This window comes from Xenopus laevis, chromosome 8L (genome assembly GCF_017654675.1).
Source record: "Xenopus laevis strain J_2021 chromosome 8L, Xenopus_laevis_v10.1, whole genome shotgun sequence".
NCBI lineage: Eukaryota > Metazoa > Chordata > Amphibia > Anura > Pipidae > Xenopus > Xenopus laevis.
In genome coordinates, this window is record NC_054385.1 from 78338435 (window position 1) to 78363755 (window position 25321).

General features: G+C 38.5%; 1 protein-coding gene across 2 annotated transcripts in view; it reads left to right on the forward strand.

The window, feature by feature from the left end:
• The window catches only part of LOC108698722 (sodium/potassium/calcium exchanger 4), a 79917-nt gene that overhangs the window by 17997 nt on the left and 36599 nt on the right, over positions 1-25321 (forward strand). For both annotated transcript variants that reach the window (XM_018230435.2, XM_041573018.1), the window contains exons 3-4: positions 19527-19603; positions 21311-21385. In XM_018230435.2, coding sequence (XP_018085924.1) covers positions 19527-19603; positions 21311-21385 — 152 coding nt within the window. The remainder of the gene's footprint in view (positions 1-19526; positions 19604-21310; positions 21386-25321) is intronic.

Here is a 25321-nt window from a genome sequence, read left to right on the forward strand (position 1 = left end):
CACAACCAATTTCATAATCTAACAACAACATTTTTTAAAATGTCCAATTGACTGTTAGAAAGATTTTGCTTATGTTAAACATGTACACATTGCCCCTGGGTACTTTAGCAATTTTAGAGTCATAAGATATGACATCCCAGCAATGGGTATTAGAGGTAACATGAATACTATATTTGACAGTGATGTGCCAATATCCCTTTCCTTGATATTCCCTTGATTACTCCTATTCAGCAAGCTAATATTCATATTACATTTAAAGTGATACTGACACTAAAAATCTACTTTTTATAATATGATTGTACATTAAAAGTAACCTATAGGTCATGTTGAGAGGTTTGTTTTTGTAATAGTTAAAGTTTCTAAACCTAACTGTTTTGCCAACCTTAACTGTCCCATATCAGCCTGTCAGTTAGAGTTTCTAATGCTAACGGACTCCTGCTGCACAAATATGGCAGCCCCCTCATACAGGAACATGTGGCATCAGAAAGGTTATGTAAAAGCATTGTGCAAATACTTTATGGCAAAGTTATAAGTTGCTTTCAAAGGCAATATTGTGATACTTGTAAAAAAGAGTTTAATTTCTGGTGTCAGTATCTCTTTAAGGGTTCGTTGAATAATGCACCTGCAAATGTGGTTTACAACTGTGCCTAATGGGGAACCCTGGATCTACCACACCCTGACCCTGGCAGTAGAATCAGGGTTCTCGTAGTAGGTCAGTCATCAACAGCAGTTTGCGCACTGAACTTGTGCCCAATAAATCGGATTCAATCCAAACCCTGTTTTAAATGCATGCTGTGGAAGTAACCCCCCCCACTCTTAAAATGTTAGACACAATGTGCAATTGCATACTGTGTCTACAGCAGTTACAATAAAAACTGAATATAATTTTCATCTCAACGAAAATAAATATTATGGAAAAATATAATCATTTAAAAATGCATTACCTTTTCTCAACTAATTTAGTTATTCTTCTCCATTCCCTCTGATCAATCTGTCTCTCTACATGCAGTTTTGCATCGGAGTTGGCTATTTTTATCTCTAATATATTGTCTAGGAAAGGGGATCACATACCATTGAATTTGACCAAACGATCAATCAAAATCTGACTCCAACTCCTGCATGAAGAGAGATTGTTGAGAGGGATTAGTAAAGAACAGGCTCTTCTTCATGTCATTGCTGGCCATTACCTCCACAGAGCATACAGCATTCAGGTCTCATTACGCTTCTCTCCTTTTGTTTGTTTTATCAATCAACCATACGGGATTAATGTTACTAATTATAGAGGATATATAGACACCAGATTTATAGAAATTTGGGGTTTCAGGGGTTTGGGGGTAGCTGTGGAAACCTGAGTGTGTACAAATTCCAGACATTAGCAAAATTCAGTGCAAATATTTGGATTCATTTTGCTAGTGAATGTATCATATAACTTTAGTAAAGATTTTTACCAGCCTGGACCTGAAGACACAGAGCAGTGATCTAAGAGGGTAGGGTGGTGATCAATTGGGGAGAATCAGAGGCAAAGAATTGGTGGAATCGGGATATATAAGAAGTGGACCTTGAAATGTTGCCTCTGTTTCTCTACCCTAAAACAGACCATGTATCTGTAACCAATATATATAATAAGGTGTTTGCTTTTACACTGGTATTTTTGTAAGGAACAATTATGTATAAATTCAGAAAACAACAGCAAGCCATATGCAAGTGTAAAAACATTTGGTTTAATAAGAAGAAATCATGTTGGCTGGGCAAGCCAGGATTTAGCATATGAAGAACTAGTAGTGGATCATGCTTCCCAATGAGAACAATTAATCTCTTCCTTCGCATTATCCAATCAGAAGAAAGCTATCTTGCCAGCAGGACAGATGGTTATTTTTCCACGTCATCTCATCCAAAGATATTGCCTACTTCCATCTATGTGCTGTTGTTGTGTAACTGAATGGGGGCCAAAATAAATGCTGAAGGTTCCAAGTTTGGCTTTCATCACTATTTTTGTTTCTTCAGAGTTGTGACAGGGTTAATGCAGAAGATTTGTCTTGATGGGATTTGAAAGACTTAAGAGAGGCAAAAGCAACTAATCAGAAAACAGAGGCATCTTGTTTGTGCTTAAGGGAGCAGCTGTAGACAAACTGCTAATAATTTTCTAAGTAGTTTTAAACCTCTTCTTCTCTGTAGTCTTATGTTTTTTGTAATATTGTAATACAGTGTGAAGCAATTGTTTAAAGTTCCCATAGTAAACAACATTTCTGTTGCCATTTTGATGACTACAAATAATAATAAAGATGGTTGAAACTTAATTTTATGCTTACATATACCATATTCTATTGTTAATTGTCTGCCATGAACATTCCCTCTAATTTCTTGTAGGCCTTTTGCACAGTTGTAGGTGGTGCATAAAAAATGTGATGTACTACAGTGGTATCTTGTACAGAAATAATGGGAGGCTCCAGTTAGGGGCCCCATAGCAGTAAAGGCCCAAAAGCATGTGGTGGTCTGAGTTGTAAGCCACAAAATGGGAATGGGCAGAGCTTGATTTTAAGTGTGTTTTTGTCTTTCTGTCTTTATGCAGCAGTTGGGTGTCAGATAATCACTGACGGTTAGATCCGATATATCTTATAGGGGGGCTCTTTTCCTAGCAGATGAATTAAAAATCACTCAAATAACTGATTACAGTACAAACAAAATCTAACAAAATAATGGCATTTTTCACAATTTCTGTATGTAGAGAGACATGATTTCTGGTGATTTCCTGGGAAGTTTTTTTATTTCAGAATGCTGAATTTTCATTTTCGCGATAGTTCCCCTTTAAGAATGCTCGAGCCTTCGTGCCCAGTTTGTTGCATTGAATACCTTGGCTACCTGCCAAGCTTTTTATTATTTGAGTGGGGGGAAAAAACCTGCTCACGTAAAGTTGAGGTATTCAATTGAAGAATCCAGGCAAGAGTTTAGGAGCTTTTGGAACTGTATGCTAGAGCCCAAATGTTCGAGCATTCTTAAATGGGGCCCCAAGCCTGCAGAAGCATGCACAGTTAAACCTAGGTCTAGGATAAGTGTAATAAGAAAACAAATTGCAAATTGCCACTCTCTAAATCATGCTAAAAGTTAACTCAAAGTTAACTCCTTTAAATCGATACAAGATATAGGACAAGGGCTTATTAAGGCAAGTGGTGGCCATGCTAAATACTGAAACATTACAGGATTTGTTCCTTTTTAAAAAATTCAGTTCAATTGTTTTCATATGGTACACCAGAAATAAAATTGCGTTATGTTTTTGTTTTTTTTTACAATTCTTTCTAATGTTACAGTTTAAAGTTTCATGTTTCACCTTCTCATGTCTCCCTAGTTATCTTTGTCCTTGATGAGCAGAATCCCTGAGTTTCATTAAAGGCAGCTATTAGAATTGATACAATAGTTGCTAATATTCCACATATATAGAGAAAATGAGAAATGTGTCAAGTAATATAACAAATTGTAATAGTTCAAAGACTGCATATGGATTACTGAGCTTCGAGACTGAAACACCAGAGTGAGGAACGGTTTCAATTTAAAGGGGTTGTTCACAGGGGTTGTTCACCTTTAAAGGGGTAGTTCACCTTTAACTTTTACTATGTTATAGAATGGCTAATTTAAATTGACTTCAATACAATCACCAATCACCATGTCATAACCCTGCCCTGTGATGTAACATGCCCCTCCCTGCAATATAACACTCCCCTCCCCATGATATCATGTGCACACATCCCCTGTCCAGACAACACATACAGGAAAGGTGGCAACCCTATGCTTTGTGTTGTCTAGTGAGATGTGTATTGTTCATAAATGCTAGCTGCTTCATTTTCATTTTCATATCAGCCATTCCTGTTCACTTTAAAAGGGGGCAGACTTGTAGCATTTTCTGCCCCTCCATCAGTGTGACAAAATGTTCCAAATCTCTCCATGTGCCATCACCCCCAATACAATAACATTTAACTTGAGGTGTAGAGTGCACCAACTGCTTTTTATTACCCAAGTCTCTTTTTCCTTCTCCTACAATCAATTGTAGTAGTACTTATAACTCCTATATTACTACTTATTACTTTAATTTCTTTATATATCAATATACAAATGTAAGATTGCAAGACTTTTACTATCTACAACATAACATAAATAAATAATCACTTTATAAGAGAATGAATAATAGATCATATAATGTGCCTTCATGTTTAACTTATAATGATAAAAATAGCAAAAAGACTTTTGAAGTTCGATTTTCTCTTATTACACATCATTGTTAGTTTTTCTTATTACACATCATTGTTAGTATTCGACCAATCAAATGCATTGTTTATTAGTGGATATAAGAACCTGAGAAATACTGGAAATCCTTTTGTCTTTGAAATCTTTGCTTGGCAAATAGATGCATAAACCGTAACTTATTATAATACACAAAAGCCATGAATATCTTGTAAATTATATCTTTATAAATGGTGAGTAGGGATGCCATCAGTTATAAATGATGAGTTCTGATGTCATTTGTGTCACAAGACTCACTTAAACTTGTGTATTATAATAAATAAAGTACCCCATGTTGCAAAATATGAAGATATTAGAAGTTACCTCGGAGTTACATGACCTGTATAAAAACACCCGGCCTTCGTGCTCGTGTTTTTATATGGTCATGAAAAGCCTCGGTAACTTATAATATTCTTATATTTTACAAGAGGGGGTACTTTATTCAATATATTGTACTACTGCTTTTGAGCTCTGGTGTTTCGACTTCCATCCACACGACTCTAAGGGGCACATTTACTAAGGGTCGAATATCGAGGGTTAATTAACCCTCAATATTCCACCATCAAAGTTAAATCTTTCATCTTCGAATATTGAAGTCGAAGGATTTACCGCAATTCGTTCGAGGATTTAACTTCGATGGTCGAATATCGAGGGTTAATTAACCCTCGATATTCGACCCTTAGTAAATGTGCCCCTAAGATCTGAAACTAAGGCAATTCTGTCTAGGCTTCAACAACTACAAGTCACTTTTGCACCTTATGTTACTGTACATTGCAGCCTTATGCAGTTTAAAAGTTCTCTCTTAGTTTTTCTAACTGTCCTTAGTTCCTCTGAGATGGCTTGAACAGTTGAACAAATTAAATTATTTATGCATCTTATTAACGGGTCAGTGAAAATGTTTTTGTTTCCAGCTGTAAGGATGATGAAGTGCCGATGTTACATTATGCCCTCTCTTGTTCACTGGCTGTTATTGCAAATAATTATGTTTTGTATGCTCCATTGAGTCCCTGACAGCTTGCTGTTTGTATACAGATGTAATTTGGTAGGATATCTGAAGGTTATCAATTGACAAGCATCCATCTGATCTGCAGAAGCATCACTTTGAGTTGACTGCCTGGCTGGCATTTCCATGCACAACTAAAAATGCCTTTCTTCTAATGAGCTGCCAACATCCGCGGGCAATTTCACCTTCTTCTACTGGTTACTGCTTTGCCAGTCATATATTTTTTACAGCCTTGGATAAAGAGACAAATATTACGCAGAACATAAGCTAGGCCCTGAGGAAACCATCATGAATTTTACATGTGTCAGGGAACTGAGGCTGATAAACAGAGAACAAAATGATTTTTTTTCCAGGAGCTGCTAGGATAGGCTTCATAAAACTGAATTAAACATGGCTATTATATATTAACTTTCAGCCTGAATCCTACCAAGGGAATTAACCCTTATCAATTCAGCCAATTGCCCATTAAATGCAATTTAAAATATTTACATTTCAATTGAACAATTAAATGGAGTTCTGAAACATCTGAACCCAAGTAGAAGAAATATGGAGCCTAACCTTGCCAAAAATAAGGAGATCAGCAAAACAAAACATCTGCTTCTTGGTCACTTATGTTTATGGCGAGGGTCCTCTGCATGACAAAGCAGATGGCCATGTAGTTAACTATTTAGTGGGGATTGAAAACCTACTTTATGTGAAGCTAAAGCAGAGAGAATGAGGAGATTGGTATAATCTTCTCCACAATCAGCAAAGAGCAAAAGTACTAATTACCACCTGATTTCTATTTAACCTCCCTCACTTGCCCTTTGAGTTGCATCTCAAGTCCCTGCTCCGTTAATAGGATTAGTGTCACATACATGAGGTATTAACACATGTACGTATAGTGGATAGTGCAGGATTTTCTGCTAAGTAATAAGTGTCCACAGAATAAAACTTTGTCGAGACCTGTCTAGTCACTGCCACAAGTAAAGCTGTAAAACTCAGCTGGCTGTGGCTTTGTATGTGACGTTTTGGGGAAAAAGTAATTGAGTGAACTGAAATACACTATCTCTGCATTCTGTCCTTGTGTCAGATGTTTCCCATAAAGAGACAGGGGTACAACCTGCCTCCAATCACTCACTGTCTCCATGTTCAGGCAAGAGATCAGCCAAGTGCTCACATAGCACATCAATAGATAGCAAATTGGCTTGCACTGGCATCAAACTACATGGAATCCTGATGACTACAGGCATGTCTGCTGGGGGTTGAAAAACATATGAAAAAGAAGTAAGAAGCTATGATTGTTTTTTGAAGTGTTTAGTGTTAGAAGAAAATTATTGATATTAACATATTAACAAGTTTTGTGCTTACATATTTATTGGTACCCATGGGTCCTCATGTCAGAGGGCCACAATATGGATGGCGTAACAATAGGAATACAAAACCCAGAGGGGAGTTTAGGGCAGTGGAGACCCCATGAGGATATGCAAACTACAAACATCTGGCTTCTTTCACCCATGAGGCTACAATAATAGATATAAAATTGGGCCCATGAAACAGGTGGTGCTGTGCAACTGGTTGGGGGTGGGGTTTGTTTTTGCAGGGGCCCAGAGAGTGCTAGGTACAACTCTGTGTCTATATTAAAGCTATGCTATTCATTATGCTTTATTCAAGATTTTTTTCAGGGCCATTTGTGTTTCAAGGCCAAGGGCAAACACCCTCTTTGACCTTTTTTAAAACAGACCTGTTTCTGAACGTAGGGTGTCTTTTATAATAGGACAATTCAGTGCATGATTTAATTACCTGTAACAATGTTATGTGAAAACTTAAAAGGGGAACTACATCTCTAAGAATAAGATGTGGTTTTCCAACAACTGTAGACATGATTCCCTGCATGTTCTTTTCCTATTTCTTTATTACATTTGCTGTAGAAATATCTGGTATATTATTCTGCACAGCTTATTAGGATCTTTTATTTTCTGCACACTGGAATGTAAAAATCTGGGGCAGGTGTCATAAATCAGCAAGTGAGAGGAAAAGACACTATTCTCTGAACAGGCTCCAGACTGTGCTTATAAATGGGTCATAGTAGGAGAGGGAGGGGAAGAGACAGACTTACAGGGAGTTGAAATATGCCAGGACGTTTTAAAAGTTTGCAGAGCTGCCCCTGAAATCTTGGTAAGTATTAATCATCAGAGTAGAGTGTCCAGTTTAAGGACATAAAAATCTAGATTGTAAGAAATCATCTTAATCCATTCTGGGAAGGTTAGTGAAGTAATGGCCTCCAACACCACTGCACAGCCTTGCCCTGTATATGTTGCATAGGACACAATTAGGGTTTCCACCTTAACTGGAAAAAATCGATGGGCAGCAGTGGAGAGGGATATTTAATGACATCACATCTGTCAGGGTTAATGAAATCACGAGAGCAGGAAATGTATGGATCAAGGCAGAAATTTGTAGGATCGGTGAGGGCGAAAATCTATGTGTTAAGAAAAGGGGGACAGAAGGATTAAAATTGATTTGTGCTGAAACAGTTCATGGAAGGAGGGAAAAATTATACAATTACCAGAAAGTTAATTGCAGTTAAATTGGTTATATCCCAGCCCTAGCTGCTGAAAAACTGACTATGAGGCAACCCTAAGCTCAATTAACTTGGGGCAGATGACAGCCATGCAATTGGGAGGATGCTAGGGAGTAACTTGCACTGGTAAAACATACCAGGGGGCTTTACTTCCCCCTTCAACTAATCTAATATTTAGTTTAAACATTCTAAGGAATATGATTTTGCCCTTATTGTATGTGACAGCCACCCTGATGCAGAGATGTTATATCACTGTGAATTGAAAAGGGTGGAGGAGTGTGTTTTTATGTAAAGCCTGAATTAAAGCCATGCGCTAAAGAAATAACAATAGCTGTCACTGGTGAGGGTGTAGAATCCCTCTGGGTAGAGATTTGGACTGGGCAAAAGGTTACAAAGAGAATTATCATTGGTGTATGCTATAAACCACCTTGAATAAGTGTCGAGTATGAAGCCCAGCTACTCTTGCAGATACAAGCGGCTTCACAGCTGGGTCAAGTTGTTGCTATGGGTGACTTCAATTTGCAGACATTGACTGGGGTAATGCGGTTGCCAAGACAGAAAAAGCTAGTAGGTTTGTAAATATGCTGAATGACAACTTTTTATTCCAGCTCTTTCAAGAACCTACAAGGAATAACTCTCTTTTGGACCTTGTAATAACTAATAATACTGAACACATCTCTAGCATTTGTGTGGGCGTGCATTTAGGGAATAGCGATCATAACATGGTCTCCTTTGAGATTCTGTTGCAGAAGCAATTCTATAAGGAAGTAACTAAAACACTAAATTTCAGCAAACTTTGATAGTATAAGGGCATCACTGCAACATATTAAGTGGGAAATGCTTCTCACAGGGTTAAACACAGAACAAAAATGGGAAGTCTTCAAAAGAGACTAGAACATGTTAAGATTACCAAAGGTCCGGGGCCAGATACATCCCAGGGTACTTAGCGAGCTTAGCTCTGTGATTGCCAAACCTCTTTACTTAATTTTTCAGGATCCATTGAGGTCTGGCATAGTGCCGAGAGACTGGCGAATTGCTAATGTGGTGCCCTTATTCAAAAAAGGATCCCGTTCTCAGCCTCAAAACTATAGGCCAGTTAGTCTGATGTCAGTGGTAGGAAAGCTTTTCAAAGGGTTAATAAAGGATAAGATACTGGACTTTATAGCAAATCATAATACTATGAGTGTATGCCAGTATGGTTTTATTAGATCTTGCCAGACTAACTTAATTTCTTTTTATGAGATGATAAGCAGGGACCTCGATTCTGGGATGGCAGTGGATATGATTTACTTAGACTTTGCTAAAGCATTTGATACAGTGCAACACAAAAGGTTACTGGTTAAATTAAGGAATGTTGGCCTGGAACATAGTATTTGTACCTGGATAGAGAACTGGCTAAAAGATATACTACAAAGAGTGGTGGTAAATGGAACATTTTCTAATTGGACCAGTGTTGGTAGTGGAGTACCGCAGGGCTCTGTACTAGGTCCCTTGCTTTTCAACTTGTTTATTAATGACCTGGAGGTGGGCATTGAAAGTATTGTTTCTATTTTTGCAGATGATACTAAATTGTGCAGAACTATAGGTTCCATGCAGGATGCTGCCACTTTGCAGAGTGATTTGTCTAAGTTGGAAAACTGGGCAGCAAACTGGAAAATGAGGTTCAATGTTGATAAATGCAAGGTTATGCACTTTGGCAAAAATAATATAAATATAAAGTTATACACTAAATGGCAGTGTGTTGGGAGTTTCGTTAAACGAGAAGGATCTAGGGGTTTTTGTAGATAATAAGTTGTCTAATTCTGGACAGTGTCATTCTGTGGCTACTAAAGCAAATAAAGTTCTGTCTTGCATAAAAAAGGGCATTAACTCAAGGGATGAAAATATAATTATGCCTCTTTATAGGTCCCTGGTGAGAACTCATCTGGAGTATGCAGTGCAATTTTGGACTCCAGTCCTTAAGAGGGATATAAATGAGCTGGAGAGAGTGCAGAGACGTGCAACTAAACTGGTTAGAGGGATGGAAGACTTAAATTATGAGGGTAGACTGTCAAGGTTGGGGTTGTTTTTTCTGGAAAAAAGGTGCTTGCGAGGGAACATGATTAAACTTTACAAGTACATTAGAGGACATTATAGACAAATGGCAGGGGACCTTTTTACCCATAAAGTGGATCACCGTACCAGAGGCCACCCCTTTAGACTAGAAGAAAAGAACTTTCATTTGAAGCAACGTAGGGGGTTCTTCACAGTCAGGACAGTGAGGTTGTGGAATGCACTGCCGGGTGATGTTGTGATGGCTGATTCTGTTAATGCCTTTAAGAATGGCTTGGATGATTTCTTGGATAGACATAATATCAAAGGCTATTGTGAAACTAAACTCTATAGTTAGTATAGGTATGGGTATATATAATTTATGTGAAAGTAGGGAGGGGTGTGTGTATGGATGCTGGGTTTTCATTTGGAGGGGTTTAACTTGATGGACTTTGTCTTTTTTCAACACAGTTTAACTATGTAACTATGTAATGTAGGCACTAAACTACTGTTATTAATCACTGCTAACTTGCTGTGAGGTTTTTGTCTAATAGTTTCTAAAAATTGCTCCATGTGACATTATCCTTAGTGTTTCACATGACTTATCTAATATCCAGGAATCTAATCTAGAAAAGCTTTCCGTTCTCATAGGCAATCATAAGTCTGTTGTTTGTACTCAGTAGTAAGCAGCTAAACAATAGAGCCACTGTAATGCAAATGCTAGGCGGGTGCTTGTTATTAAAATCAATGTAACGCTCTAGCTTTAACCCTTTATTCCATACCTGTCCTATGTACTAGATCATTCTTAGATCTGTGGTACCGAGGGCCAGAATTTCTCTGGTCTACATGGTGGAGGGCCAATAATGGAAGCCAGTGTTGACCATTACCTGTTTTTAAACCACACCCACTTTAAACCACACCCATGTTACCACAAGAACTTTTAAGATCATGTCCACATTAGTGGTGGTAGCACACCAAAAAAACAAATGGTTGGTGCTCACTGCAGGGATATCACTCATATGTGAAAAATGTAAACATACGCTTAAATCCATATGCCACCCCCAGCACATGATTAAACACATTAGGGGCCCCTAACAACAATTTCCAAATGCTAGCAAACCCCTACCAAGCTCACATCCCACAGGTAGCAATGGGCAGGCAGAGTATGGTACACACAGGGAGCATAGGGCAGGCAAAGTATGGCACACACACAGGCAGAGTAGGGCACACACAAGGGGCATATGACAGGCAGAGTATGGCACACACAGGGAGCATGGGACAGTCAGAGTATGGCACACATAGGAAGCAAGGGGCAGGCAGAGTATGGCACACACAAACACAGAGTATAGGGTAGGCAGAGTATGGCACACACATGGGGCATAGGGCAGGCAGAGTATGGCACACACAAACACAGAGTATAGGGTAGGCAGAGTATGGCACACACATGGGGCATAGGGCAGGCAGAGTATGGCACCCACTGGGAGCATAGGGCAGGCAGAGTATGGCACACACAGGGAACATAGGGCAGGTATAATATGGCACACACAGGGAACATAGGGCAGGCATAGTATGGCACACACAGGGAGCACAGTACAGGCAGAGTATGGCACATACAGGGAGCATAGGACAAGCAGAGTATGGTACACGCAGGAAGCATAGGGCAGGTAGAATATGGCACACACAGGGAACATAGGGCAGGCAGAGTATGGCACACACAGGGAGCATAGGGCAGGCAGAGTATGGCAGGCATAATACAGCAGGAGACAAGGAAGCCTATCAGGACCACAACAAACAAAAAATGCAGGTGCTCCTCCACAATGTGGGCACTTCAGTCTGTGTCTGAGGTGGAAACAGTAGAGGGCTTTAGGGGTGTAAACAATAAAAGGTGTTACAGGTGTGAACAATGCAGGGGGATTAAATGTGTGAACAGTGCAGGAGTTTTCTATATGAATTTGAGGTGTAAATGCAGGGGCCAGTTAATTGCAGTACTGATACCTTTTAAAGATAACACTAGGTAAGCAGTGCCAGCAGGCAGACTTTCATGTGTTGGCCACGGGGTGCCAGTTGGACAGCACTGTACTAGATTATTGAGACAGCAGATCCTCAGCCATTTTTAGACTATCCTACACCAACATGGCCAGTGATTAAAGAAACAAATACAGAATGATTGAGCGATGATTTATCTAATATCCTTGCTTATGTATTTTCTTGATAACATCGGTAGAGTATAAGAAATGAGGATTTGCTGAACATTTATGAACATTTATAGGAAAATAAAGTGAATGTTGAAAGGAGGTCTTAATAGGATTAATTCTCTTTGTTGTTGCCCACTGCCTCTTTTAAGTGCTACAATTCTCAAAGCACTTGTTTCCTTCTTTGTATATCCATAATCATTATAATCATTGGTCTCCAACTGCATCACATTGCAGCTTAAACAGAACAATAAAAACAGCAAATTAATACATTTAAAGTACAATGTGCAGGCAACCAGGAATAATCAGTGCATTGGGACCTGAGAGTTGGAGTTTGCCTCTCTTCAGCTGATAATGTGCCACAGGCCTCACAGCTATGAATTCCCAGGTAGTTCTTGCAGTTCTGCTTCTCAGTTCATTTGTATATCAATTAGATGTTGTGAGAAGATTATATGTGTGTATATTTGTACATATGCTTGTCTCCTACTCTCTTAGGGCTAGTCCACACGGGGAGATAGCGACGCGTTTGCGGTCGCGGCGACAAAGCGCCGCGACAGTCGCCGCGACCGGCGCAGGCGACAGTTTTGTATGGGCGCCTATGTAAAAACGCCTGTGCTAACCACACGAGGCGATGCGCTTTTCAACAGTCGCCTGAAAAAGCCTTTGTCGCCGCGACCGCAAACGCGTCGCTATCTCCCCGTGTGGAATAGCCCTTATGTACAGTAATGCAAATCTCTCACCCAAGGGATAATTATCCAGAGACTGATCTCAGTGTGAGAGGGGACAGAGCAGCTATTGGGGGTGTTTCTGCCAGATACCAGGGTCCTGGGACTCTTTGAAAGTGTAATCTTTTTTTAGCAGATAACCCAATAGGAGGACTGAGGTTCAAAAATGGTTTTGTAATTGACAGTGTTAATTAGACCCCCAACAACGGCAAATAAGTTTCTTATGCTTTCTTTAAAACCTGAGCACATATGTGCCAAACAGTTCCCCTCCATAAAATTGTGTAACCGCAATCCTACTCGCTGCTGGATCTTACAGTGCCCACTGCAGTCACACTCATACCACTGGTATAACAATACACGTAAACGCTCGCAATACACACATCTGTGTTTTTCATAAAATGTGTATCTTTTAATATGCATGGACTTGCACAGCAAATGTATTGTAGTTTTCTTTCGACACAAAGGAATGACACAGTCACTGCTGGACATACCAACAAAGGGGTCACATTGGACAAAGGGAGGCCTGGAGTATTGAATAGGTGAATAACCCAGCTACACGAGCCACCTGTGGCACCTGGGAATGATTAGAGTTACTTAATTGGAGGGCTGGAGGGCTCGGGTGATTTGCTAGGACAGACATTTATACATATCCCCCCCAACTATTGCTCTTCCCGTCAACAGGCAGGATGGGGAGCTTCTCTCCCATCCTTCCCAATATTAATTTAAGTTTGTTTATTGAACCTTGTCATGGAATATTTGGGGGTGTAAGTAAGCCCCCCCCCCACACACACATTAGGTTTATGAATTGATTAAGTCATCTTAGTGGACTGTAAGGTTTGAAAGAAATGGTTAATATGTGAATGTACTAGTTTTGCAATAAAATCATTCTGGTATTTCTCTGACAAACAGCATATTAACTCCATGGCCTTTCCACTATATTTTATTTAGGTTTAGTTTTGTTATTGATGGGTTACTCCATTCTGTTCCATGAGATGGAATGCAGTTGCATCCTACTACTCCATGCAACCATCACAGCTAGACTTGATTGTGTAAACATACCGTTAAGCTAGTACTACAGTACAAGGGATTTAGCCTGTATTCTATCCAACTGCATAAACCAACTTAAAATTACTTTGCAAACGGGTTGAAGTTGGGCTTATCTGCTCATGTGGCAACTGGCCTAATATTGTTGGATTTTAACTTCCACGTGGATGACCAATTAACAATTTTCTGCTCATTCAACCAGTAAGTTAAATGCTTTGAATGGAAGTTGGAGAGAGCTGCAGCTGCCTTTGTTTTTCAGATTTGTCAGTACCTTATACTCACGATCCATGAGTCCAAAGATGAACAGATGGTTATGCAGTAATTTTCCAACTCTATGGTACATGAATAACCTTCCTTGGGTTCAGCTAATTGAGATGGAAGCAAGCACCTTATACTGTATTTCATTAAAGGGCACCTATCACACCAAAAATCAAACACATATTAACAATCTGACCAGTACAACACAAACACGTTTAAGCAAACTACATATATCGTATTTTGAAAAAAACTGCAGGTTTTAAAAAATCCCTTACTTTGTCAAATGGGTTCTTTCACTGAGGGAGGCCATACTGAGACTATAACAGAAACTATAATATGCAAATTTCAGGAGCATGCTCAGATTGTAACACTGTTTTGAGTATTCTACCCAGAATGCCTTGTTTTAGTAAACTCCTCCACTAGAAGTATCAGGAGATTTCCCTATCTTGTCCCCTGCTGGTGATGTTATTATGCAAATGAAGGGCACACATCTGGGGTGTTCTATTAAGTCTAACTGCACTAGTCAAAGCAATAGAAAATTAGTATATACAGTTCTTTACTAAAACCTTTTCCCTTCTCATCTTTTTATTGATAACCCGTCATTATAAGTTAATTTTTTTCACAACAGTTCAGGGCAGATTTATCAAAGGTTGAGTTGTGTTTTCCTGAAAAATTCAGGTTTTTTTCAAGCATAGATTTTTGGGGTTTTATATAAAAAAATAACCTTGAATTTATTGAGATTTATTATACCCCAAAGCTGGAAAAAGCTAGAATCCAAAAACACTCCAGCTAAAGCCTATCAAGATCATGTAGGAGGCAATGGCAGAGGTCCCTTGAATCATTTGAAAATGTTAATAGCCTTCAGGATGTTCTGGGTTTTGTTTTTTTGGTGGGTTTCGAAATCTCGATTATTTCAAGCAATTAGCGTTTTTTCCAGCAGAAAACCCAATTAAAGGGGTTGTTCATCTTTGAGTTAACTTTATGTATGATGTAGAGAGTGAAATTCTGAGACAATTTTCAATTGGATTTCATTTTTTATTATTTGTGGTTTTTGACTTATTTAGCTTTTTATTAAGCAGCTCTTCAATTTGCATTATAAACAATCTGGTAGCTACGGTCCAACTTACCCTAGCAACCATGCATTGATTGATTAAGAGACAGGAATATGAATAGGGGAGGACCTTACTAGAAAGATGAGAAATGAACATGAGCAATAAATTTGTAGCCTTATAGAGCATTTGATTTTTAGATGGGGTCAGCGACGCCCATTTGAAAGCTGGAAAGTGTCAGAAGAAAAAGGTAAATAATTATAAAACTATAAAAAATAAGTAATGGAAAAGTTGCTTAGAACTGTTCTTTCTATTACATACTAAAAGTTGACTTAAAGGTGAACCACCCTTTAATTGAGTTTTGTTTTTTTCCGCCTGAATACACCGATTCGAGTTTTTTCCATTTGAGTTTTTCCTTAAATCAGAAAACATTTGAGTTTTGAGTTCAATTGAGGTATAAAAAAACCTTCACAAACCTTTAAAACTTGACCTTTGATAAATCTGGCCCTTAATGATAGTATTTGCTAGTTGTAGGATTACCAGACTTTCTGTGGTCAAACCACAACCATTATATTTGGCCAAACCACCATGTTTTAATCAACAGAGCACAATGTCAATATGTTTTAGCAATGCTGCATAGACCTGTCCAATATGTAGATAAGGGGTGATGGACGAATCTGACCCGTTTGGTTTTGCCAAAAATATGTGAAACTGCAAAAAGTGGCATTGAAGTCAATGGGTGTTTCTTAGTACAACAGTTTTTCAAACCGCGATACATTTTGTAAACCACACAACAGGTTTTTTTTACTATCAATTACTCTATGGGGGACTTTTCTGTGGGCAAAATATAGCAAAATATTTCTCTCATTCCTTCCAGGCGTCAAATAGCCAAAGTCAAATAGCCAGTGCAATTAACACTGCACTTATTCCCCTGCAGTATTGCTACTTCCACCCACAGTCAGTGTTGCACTGCTTATTATATGTAAACCTATGCAGTTAGAATTCTGCGGCAGAGAACTGGCATATTAATAAATGTATTATTCAAAAATAAATTTCTAATGTTCACAACCTTACTGTATTGTGACTCGTAAATAGTACAACTCTGTACAATTGGTATTTTACCAGCTGCATTTTATACCATGATTTATAATAAGGAATAATGATCCTTGTGTTCTCAATGAATAACTGTGTGACTACCATTATATTTTAAAATATAGGAATTTATTACAAAATTAGCTACCTAAATGCTTTCTTAATATAGGTCTTCCCTCTGTAGCAGAAAATATGTTTTTGTGGAAGAGTTTAAACATATTTTTGACAATAAAATTATTGGTATCCATATAATCTTTGCGTATCAGAGATACAATGATTTATCTTTGCGGCAGAGAGGCAGAGCTAAGGAAAATCCACGTTGCAGAACTGAGCACACAAATGCTTTAGGAGAACAAATATGTGATTTGGGGAGGGTGAGTGCATAAAGATAAATGCTTGTTACTTCTGTAGGCATATAAGTTATTTTATTCCTGTCTATAAACAAATTTGAATATTTTTTTTCTTAATAAATCCAACATAATCTTTCATTGTGTGACTTTTGTTATGTGCTCAGCTTTCCTGAGAAGTGTAGATATGCAGAGTTTGGTTTAGAGAGAATAAATGATTTGTGGAATTTTCATGAACATTTTTGCAATGAAACACTTTCCCACTATTCTTTGATAATGGGGATCCACAATCATTGTCAGAAGCCAGATAAACTGTGCCCAAATTGTAAATCAAATATTTTTATAAAAAGTAAGTGACAAAATGATAGCCCTCCTGCTTTTGCCGAGAACCCTGTGGTGTTTATATCTTATAATGGCTTAAGTGCCACAGTTTAGAAACCCTAATATACACCCTAATATACACCCTAAATAGTTATACCATGTATTGTACCATATATTTTAAACACTTGTATTATCGCTTCTTCTGTAGAAGTGGCTTGCAACATTTCCCTCTTATTCTATTCTTGCATGAAATGTCAGTCCAATACTAAACTTTATACCCTCCTCTCTCAAATGTATTCATGATTATGCAGTGTTGTATACCCAGGCCCATGCCTGCTTGTTGTCCAGCCTATTCTGACAATGTGCCCTTTATTTAAATATATAGTATTTAAAGCAGGTAAGTAACTTCTACTGAGAGCGACAAAATCCTTGATCTAAGGGGTTAAAGATCAATGCCACCAACACATATTTAGTCGGTATAGGTTTGAAATGTAAACATTTTATCAGTAGAGTGTGAAAGACCCTCCCAACAAACCCATATGTCCCAGGAGGGTGTCAAAACCACAGTGGTGCTCACAGTGCATCCCGCCATCCATTGAAGAAGAAGAATAATCAATAATGGCAGAAAAATAATACATAAGCATTTAAAGTGTTAACAAATTACTCATTGGCATGTCTTTCAGTAATTGTATACCTCTAGCAACATACTACAAATTACAAATTAATGCTTGACTGCAAAAAATTGACTTAGGCTGATCTAAAGGAACCTGCTTCCTTCACTTTCAGATGTGATTTTGAGTTCTAGTTCAACAGCATATGAAATGACACATGTTGCTTGTCTCTGACTGACATAATGCATGGGATGAGTGAGTTTGTTGTACTTCTCTGGCCAGTACTGTCCTGATTTTGGCTGCTTGCCCAGCCACACAAAATGAGTCAGAAGCTTATTGGCCAAAGTCTGAGCCCAGATGATCGCCTGCTGACTAATTTCTGATTAGTGGTTGGCCAGATATCATTTGGGCAGGTTTTAAAAGCCCTCAGATGAGGACTGCATCAGTTTGTTGATGGGGTTCTATTCGAACAGGTCATCATAGCCTTGGGCACCAATAGCAAAACTTCCTCTCTAAATTACAAAGATCAGGTGCAGGAATAAATGCAAAAACACACACACAAAATACATAAACCACTTGGCACCACGCAAAAGAAAACACAGGTGCATGCACTCATTCCATTTATTTATGTGGCTCAGGAACAGTATGCCATAGTGAAAGAGAGCCCTGTATATTACATCTGCCACTGACCAAGCAGTAAGTTCAGGGCTCCTTTTGTGCATTGTGCCCATGTCAGTTTTTTTGCACATGTGGAATCATGTGCAATTGAAGAACATGTAAGTGTATGCCCGTTCCTCACCCATGTGATGCCTGTAATTATGTGAATGCAATATCTGCAAACAAACACAATTATCGTGACTATGTTCCAGCATTGTGTGCAATATTTTGCAGCAGGTACAAATGTACAGTGAATAAACACTACATAGTGGGAAAGAAGTCATGAATTGTACTGAAATTTTGCAATTGACCCAAAAGTAAATGTGGCCCAAAACATGCAGTTCATCCTCCAGACTGTCCATAATTCTGCAGCTATCTCAGACTGGTGGTAATTTAGTAATATGCTACTTTAGTAAAAAAAACTTGCACAGATTAGGTCAATGACATGTTTGAGATATACTCACTATAGCTGACAAATGAAGTGCAATTTCATTTAGAAGCATGGAAAGCAGTTTGCAGCATTTTCAACACTGGACCACCTTGGTTAACCTCAGAGAAAAGCAAAGGTCAATGCTACATGCCACATTCCACTAACATGATAGAAAGCAGACTAGTGAGGTCTGTCAGTTAAGTTAAATTACTCTGGAAGATAAAAATATGCAGTGGTGAAGTGTAGGCATAGCAAATGCCCTAGAAAAGGGCACACACACTAGAGGCCAGTTAGAAAGTTTATGGCCCTCTGCCTGCTCATAGGACTCCACTGATCTATTTTTATGAAATCATTATTTTATTATAATGTAGGGAATAGTAAGCCCCTGCATAGAAATCATTGTCCAGCACTGTTTTAGAGAACAAACCTACGGGCAAGTACCTCAGCAAAGGGTAAACAATATGGCAGATTCCATACATTTGCATAAACGCAAATAAACAGAGAAGAAAAAGGGAAATATAATAATTTACACAAATAAAGAATATCCTGAAATTGCTATACAAAAACTTTTTCATTTTAACTGCCTTTGCCTGCTAATAGTACTGTAGTTGCTCCTATTTGTGGTGTCAACCCAAAACTAAAGCGGACTTAACAATTGATACAACTATTTAGCCATGTTTACATGTGTGTGCAGCTAAACTGTACAATTTATACTGACTGAACCTCTTTTCATTGATAAATGGCATGTGATGATGTCACTGTACACACCAGTAATAGCTGACCCGTTACAGTTCTGTGTTGGAGCCGTGTACAGCTATCTGCTGCTGGAAATATGTGGGCGATCCATCAAAGGGATCTCTCCAACTGCAGCTATCTTATTATAATTCCACCAAATTTACAATTTCTATTTTTTTTTTAAATTTCTCTGCAGCTATTAATGAGTTTCCGGAAGATGTATTTAGCATTAAGGAACGTCAGCGAGGAGCAGTCCTTCTTCATATATTTTGTGTAAGTATTTATACTTGCTGATTAAAATGTACAGCGTTTTACAGGCGTGCGTAGGATGGATGGAGGAACAAATCAGTTAGTCTGCCCTTCCCAGCCTTCTTACAGACAGAATTATATGTTTTCACATGTTCTTTGTTTTTTATAAGTTAAAAACATTCTGTATTTTTCTATGCCTTTACACCAAAACTTCCAATATTGTGCTGTGGTGTGGAGACCCAAAACAACCATTCAGATGCTTGTAGTTAAAGTAGGCCAGTAAACACAAAGGGTCTTATCTATCAAAATCCAATTTTTTCTTAAAATAATAAAGTCCGACCAAATTAGAATCCTTGATTGGACCTTATTTATTATTAAAAAAGCTTGATTTAATCGGATTGGGGACAAACTCGGCAAAATGGAGCGAAAACCCGAATCACTCGATTTTTTTGAAGTTTTTTTTCCGAATCGCTCCATTTTTCTGAATTTTTCCCAAAATAGTCGGTTTTTTGGCCTAATTCCAGCACAGACCATAGAAAATTCCAAATAGGATAGGGACCTCTTCCATTGACTTATACAACCTCAGTAGGTCTGAGATGCTGGATTTTTGGATTCAGACTTTTTCCATCCTTGGGGTATAATGCATTTTGAATTTTTTTTTTTTTTTAAATAAAAATTTGGATTTTATAGTAAAAAAATAGAATTTTTCGAGTTTTGGCATTAGGACTTTAATAGATTACCCCCAAACTGTGATTAAGATTTTGCCACACATTGTGCCATCACTACATGAAAACTAATACATTGGATCCACTGACAACAGTATCCCCTTTAAATAGTGTATGCATTCCCTTTAAAATCAATTGGCATTATTAATTTGTTTTCAAAATGTTGGCAAATCAAACCTACAATTCTGTAACACATACAATACAATTCCTGATGCAAATGAACTTGGAATGAGTTCATGGGGGTTTAATTTAATTGATTAATCATACACATGCTGCATGCAATTATCTGTAAAGAGGAAGGCAGAAGTCAGCAAAGTAATAATTATTCCACTGGAGCTCACTGTATTGAACGTGAGCGATATATAACAGATACAAATGCTTCTCTGTGGCTTCCCTTCAGGCTGCATCAGGCTGTTAGAAACTGTTATTCTTTCTATAGCCTACATTGTTGTTCAGGAAGGCATCGCGGTTATCTGTCAAGTCATTATCAGCACTCAGGTATTTTATGCCCAACTCCGTTTTGGCAAAGTGTAGTTTACTAGTTTCATTAATAAAAAAATAATAAACTGAATAATTGAAACATGGCCACTGAATAGCTTGTGTTGAAAACAGCCCCTTTGCTTCATACATTGGATATTCAAGGGTGTAAATATTCTGTTTTAATACTATATGTCCTTGACACAAAAAAATACTTTTTCTAACCATCTCTTGTGCGAATAGCCTGCATCTTGATATATATCCCCAGAGTCCTTATAATGTAATTTTGAGAGCAGTGTTCTCTGTGTCAGAAGCTTCACCTCAGGTGTCTGGAAGTAAAATAGACTTAAACAGAATGTATAGCCCTCATTTTCTCATGTTGAATCACACTGTGCCACTGCCTTGTGAGTCATTGCCAGCAGGTGAGTACCTATAAAAGACGTGCACTTGGATAGTTATTGTGGAATCCTGTGCTAAGATCCTAACTCATTATGAACATTACTGATAACATGGTTTCTTTTGATTGCAGGCTCTGTACATGTTTTATGCCCTGGCTATTGTCTGCGATGACTTCTTTGTACCATCATTAGAGAAAATCTGTGAGGTATGTGGCTCTGTTCTCTGCAGTCCTCCATTCAACAGGTTATTGCTCACTGACCTACACAAGGCAGACATTTCTACAATACTTGTTATGTGATACTTGTTCTGAACTGTTTGAACTTTGTTGTTTGTTGCTCATACAGATATATACAGTATGTGTGTGTGTGTGTGTGTGTGTGTGTGTGTGTGTGTGTGTGTGTGTGTGTGTGTGTGTGTGTGTGTGTGTGTGTGTGTGTGTGTGTGTGTGTGTGTGTGTGTGTGTGTGTGTGTGTGTGTGTGTGTGATTGGAAAACACATCTGTCTAGCATAAAAATGTCCAGGGAAGTATGCATTTAAGGTGCATGATATAGGCTGCAAGGGGGTGCCTAGTCGAGATAGGGTTAATATTCCCTCTCAAGGCAGTGCTTGGGAAAGCATTTAGAAGTAGGCCATGTAGCTTAGCTAACAGAAGTTGATCTCTGAATTGCAGGTAGGGTTGCCACCTGGCCAGTAAAAAATGATGCTTGATGCCAATGTTATTAATAGGAAAAAACGGCAAGAATATAGGAAGGCTGGTATTTTTTTCCAGAAATGGTGGTAAACCCTAATTGTAGGTAACAAGGCGGCAACCTTGTGGTGGTCCAATGCTTTCCGAATTTTAGCTAGATATTAGTCGGGCAAGCTGTTTGGAAAACTAATGGGTCAGATATGGCAGCTTTTATCTGCCTGTGTATGGCCAACTTTATCCAAATTCAGTCTCCAAAATGGTTTACTCCACACATTCACTCCTGGGGCCAGTGACTGGATAACCATGAGGACCAGTGGAATCCCATAAATCACTTAAGGTGGCCATACACATAGAGATCCACTCATTTGCGATATCTCCAAACAAGCAGATCTCTCCCAAATATGCCCACATAGAGGAGGGAGCTATCGGGCTGATCCAATTGTGGGCCCTCATAATGGAAGCTATACCGGCGGTCGGATCGAGAGACTGCATCAATGAACAGATGCGGCCGCCATCCGACAGGATTTTTAACCCTGCCCGATCGACATCTGGCTGACTTTCATCCAGATATCGATCAGGGAAGCCTGTCGGAGGGCCCCACACACGGGCCAATAAGCTACCGACTCGGTCTGTCGGCAGCTTATATATGCCCTTGTATAGGGATAATTACACAGACTGATGCTATTCTCAACCAATGGGGTGTTTTGAACTACCCGATCTATGTTGAAGTGAATGCAAATCTCTGTTTTGGTCCCATTGGTACAGTGGAGTGCCAATTTAGTTAAGAATAGCTGAGTCAACATCTGATATATGCCCGTAACCGGGAATTCCATTTCACATGTTTTTAATCATACCATAACTCAGAGTTTATCATGCTTGGAGGTGTCACATTTGCATATTAAATCCAGAGGGAGCTAACCCAGTTTAGGAAACTGGTCTTCACACAGTTGTAAGCTCTACTTAGTGTTAACCATAACTCTTGCTTTTAAATCTTTCTCAGACAGCATGCAGTGCTGGCATACTCCCACTTTGCATCTTGTTCTTAAGTTACCAATAGCATGCTAATTGCGGTTAGAGCACCCAGAACACATTGCATGGATCTGACCATAGCTAATACCTATAGCAATACATAAATAGGTCAGCATTCAGTGCATGCCCTGTGCCCTCCACCCACATCCCCCCTCCTGTGTGTCCCCATACCTGTTCAAGCTGCTTCCCCTTATGTGACACTCATACCTCCAATGTGATCTTTAATATTCCACTTTCTTCCCTAGTTTGTCCGGATACCTCTCTGCTCCCTCTGCTGTCTGTCTGTCCACTATGCTCCTTCCTCCATCTTCAATCACCCTAACTTTACCATCCTCACTAATACTAACGCTTAACCCTACACTAAACTTAAGGTTACATTTTAAGTGTTAGAGTCAGTGCTATGAAGAGTGTTACGGTGACTCTGTGAGTAGGACTGAAAGCACATTGTGATATTGACATTGCCCTGCTACAATAAAGAGCTGCATTCCCTAAAGGAGTTTTGTTGTGTGACTCCTGCCCTAAGCCCATGTCTTCTCGCGGCAAGGTGTCATGACACACATGTATGGAGTTGGGATGAGTGTGGTAGTAGGGCTCCTTAGCCCTGATAGCCGATCACTGGGGGAGCAGTAAGGATCACAAAGTGGGCATAAGCTTCAGGTGCACATGTTGTAATAAATGAGACCTGACAGAGAAAGCCATAAGTAAAACAAATCAATTGACAAATAACATTAAACATGATAAAATATTAGTATATAGTATACTATATTAGTATAAAGTATTAGTATATTGAAGAGTTGTATTAACTGGTCTTCCAGAAATATATATAAATGTAATGGTTTGTAAATAAACAACATACCTAATTCTACAGGAAACCATGAAAGCCAGTTCCGAATCCCCTTTAAGATTAACCAGAAATGTAACCCCACCCATATCTTGTTCCATTGTGAAATGATGGAGTCTGTTCCTCTGCTTTTCATAGTTGGTGGTACAATGTTTCATAGTTGGTGGTACAATGTTTCATAGTTGGTGGTACAATGTTTCATACTTGGTGGTACAATGTTTCATAGTTGGTGGTACAATGTTTCATAGTTGGTGGTACAATGTTTCATAGTTGGTGGTACAATGTTTCATAGTTGGTGGTACAATGTTTCATAGTTGGTGGTACAATGTTTCATAGTTGGTGGTACAATGTTTCATAGTTGGTGGTACAATGTTTCATAGTTGGTGGTACAATGTTTCATAGTTGGAGGTACAATGTTTCATAGTTATTGGTACAATGTTTCATAGTTGGTGGTACAATGTTTCATAGTTAGTGGTACAATGTTTCATAGTTGGTGGTACAATGTTTCATAGTTGGTGGTACAATGTTTCATAGTTAGTGGTACAATGTTTCATAGTTGGTGGTACAATGTTTCATAGTTGGTTGTACAATGTTTCATAGTTAGTGGTACAATGTTTCATAGTTGGTGGTACAATGTTATATATTTGGTGGTACAATGTTTCATAGTTAGTGGTACAATGTTTCATAGTTGGTGGTACAATGTTTCATAGTTGGTGGTACAATGTTTCATAGTTGGTGGTACAATGATTTTCTGTAAAGCAGAGGGACTTGGAAGTGGCGTTCGGAGGGGCATTAACTAGTTAACATGTTGAGATTTCTTTTGATATTTAAGCATACTAAGGCACTTGACAGTAAGATTTAGTAGTCAAAGGTCAGTAGGGCACTGTATTAATGACCACTGTATCTAAGGAATGATATGGGTGATCTTAGCTGGGGCACGGAGAAACCTTATGTTTATCAGACGCCCCATCATGTGTAGCCACAGAATGAGTAGTGGAGTGAAGTTTTCTGCTTTAAATTATCCACTCTGATGCTAGTTGGATAATATTTGGGTTAAAGGAGCATTAACCCCGCCCCCTCAACAAACATAAGCCCCCATTAACTCCTCCGGTCCCCCTTGCTGTGATTTTTATTACAAATAAAAGTGTCCCTGTTTGTAACGCTGTCCTATAGATGCAGAGTAGTGGAACAGAGTTCACATGCAAGATCTTTTGTATCTTCAGGTTTTCTTTAGATCAGTTCACCAACAAAGAGCTTGCAGGTGCACAGGCAGTTGAATGATCTGAAGAAAAGTCAGAGGGCAGTGGATGGGGACTTTTGTTTGTGGGGTGTTTAACTCTTCTTTAAAGGATGCACCTTCATAATGCTTGTTGGGGTACATTGTACAGTTCACCGTAGTAAATTAAAGGTTCTAATGCATACTTATCAATTATTATTATTATTATTATTAACATTTATTTCTAAATCGCTAGCAGTGCTACATTGTACAGTTCACCGTAGTAAATTAAAGATTCTAATGCACACTTATCAATTATTATTATTATTATTATTATTATTATTATTATTATTAACATTTATTTATA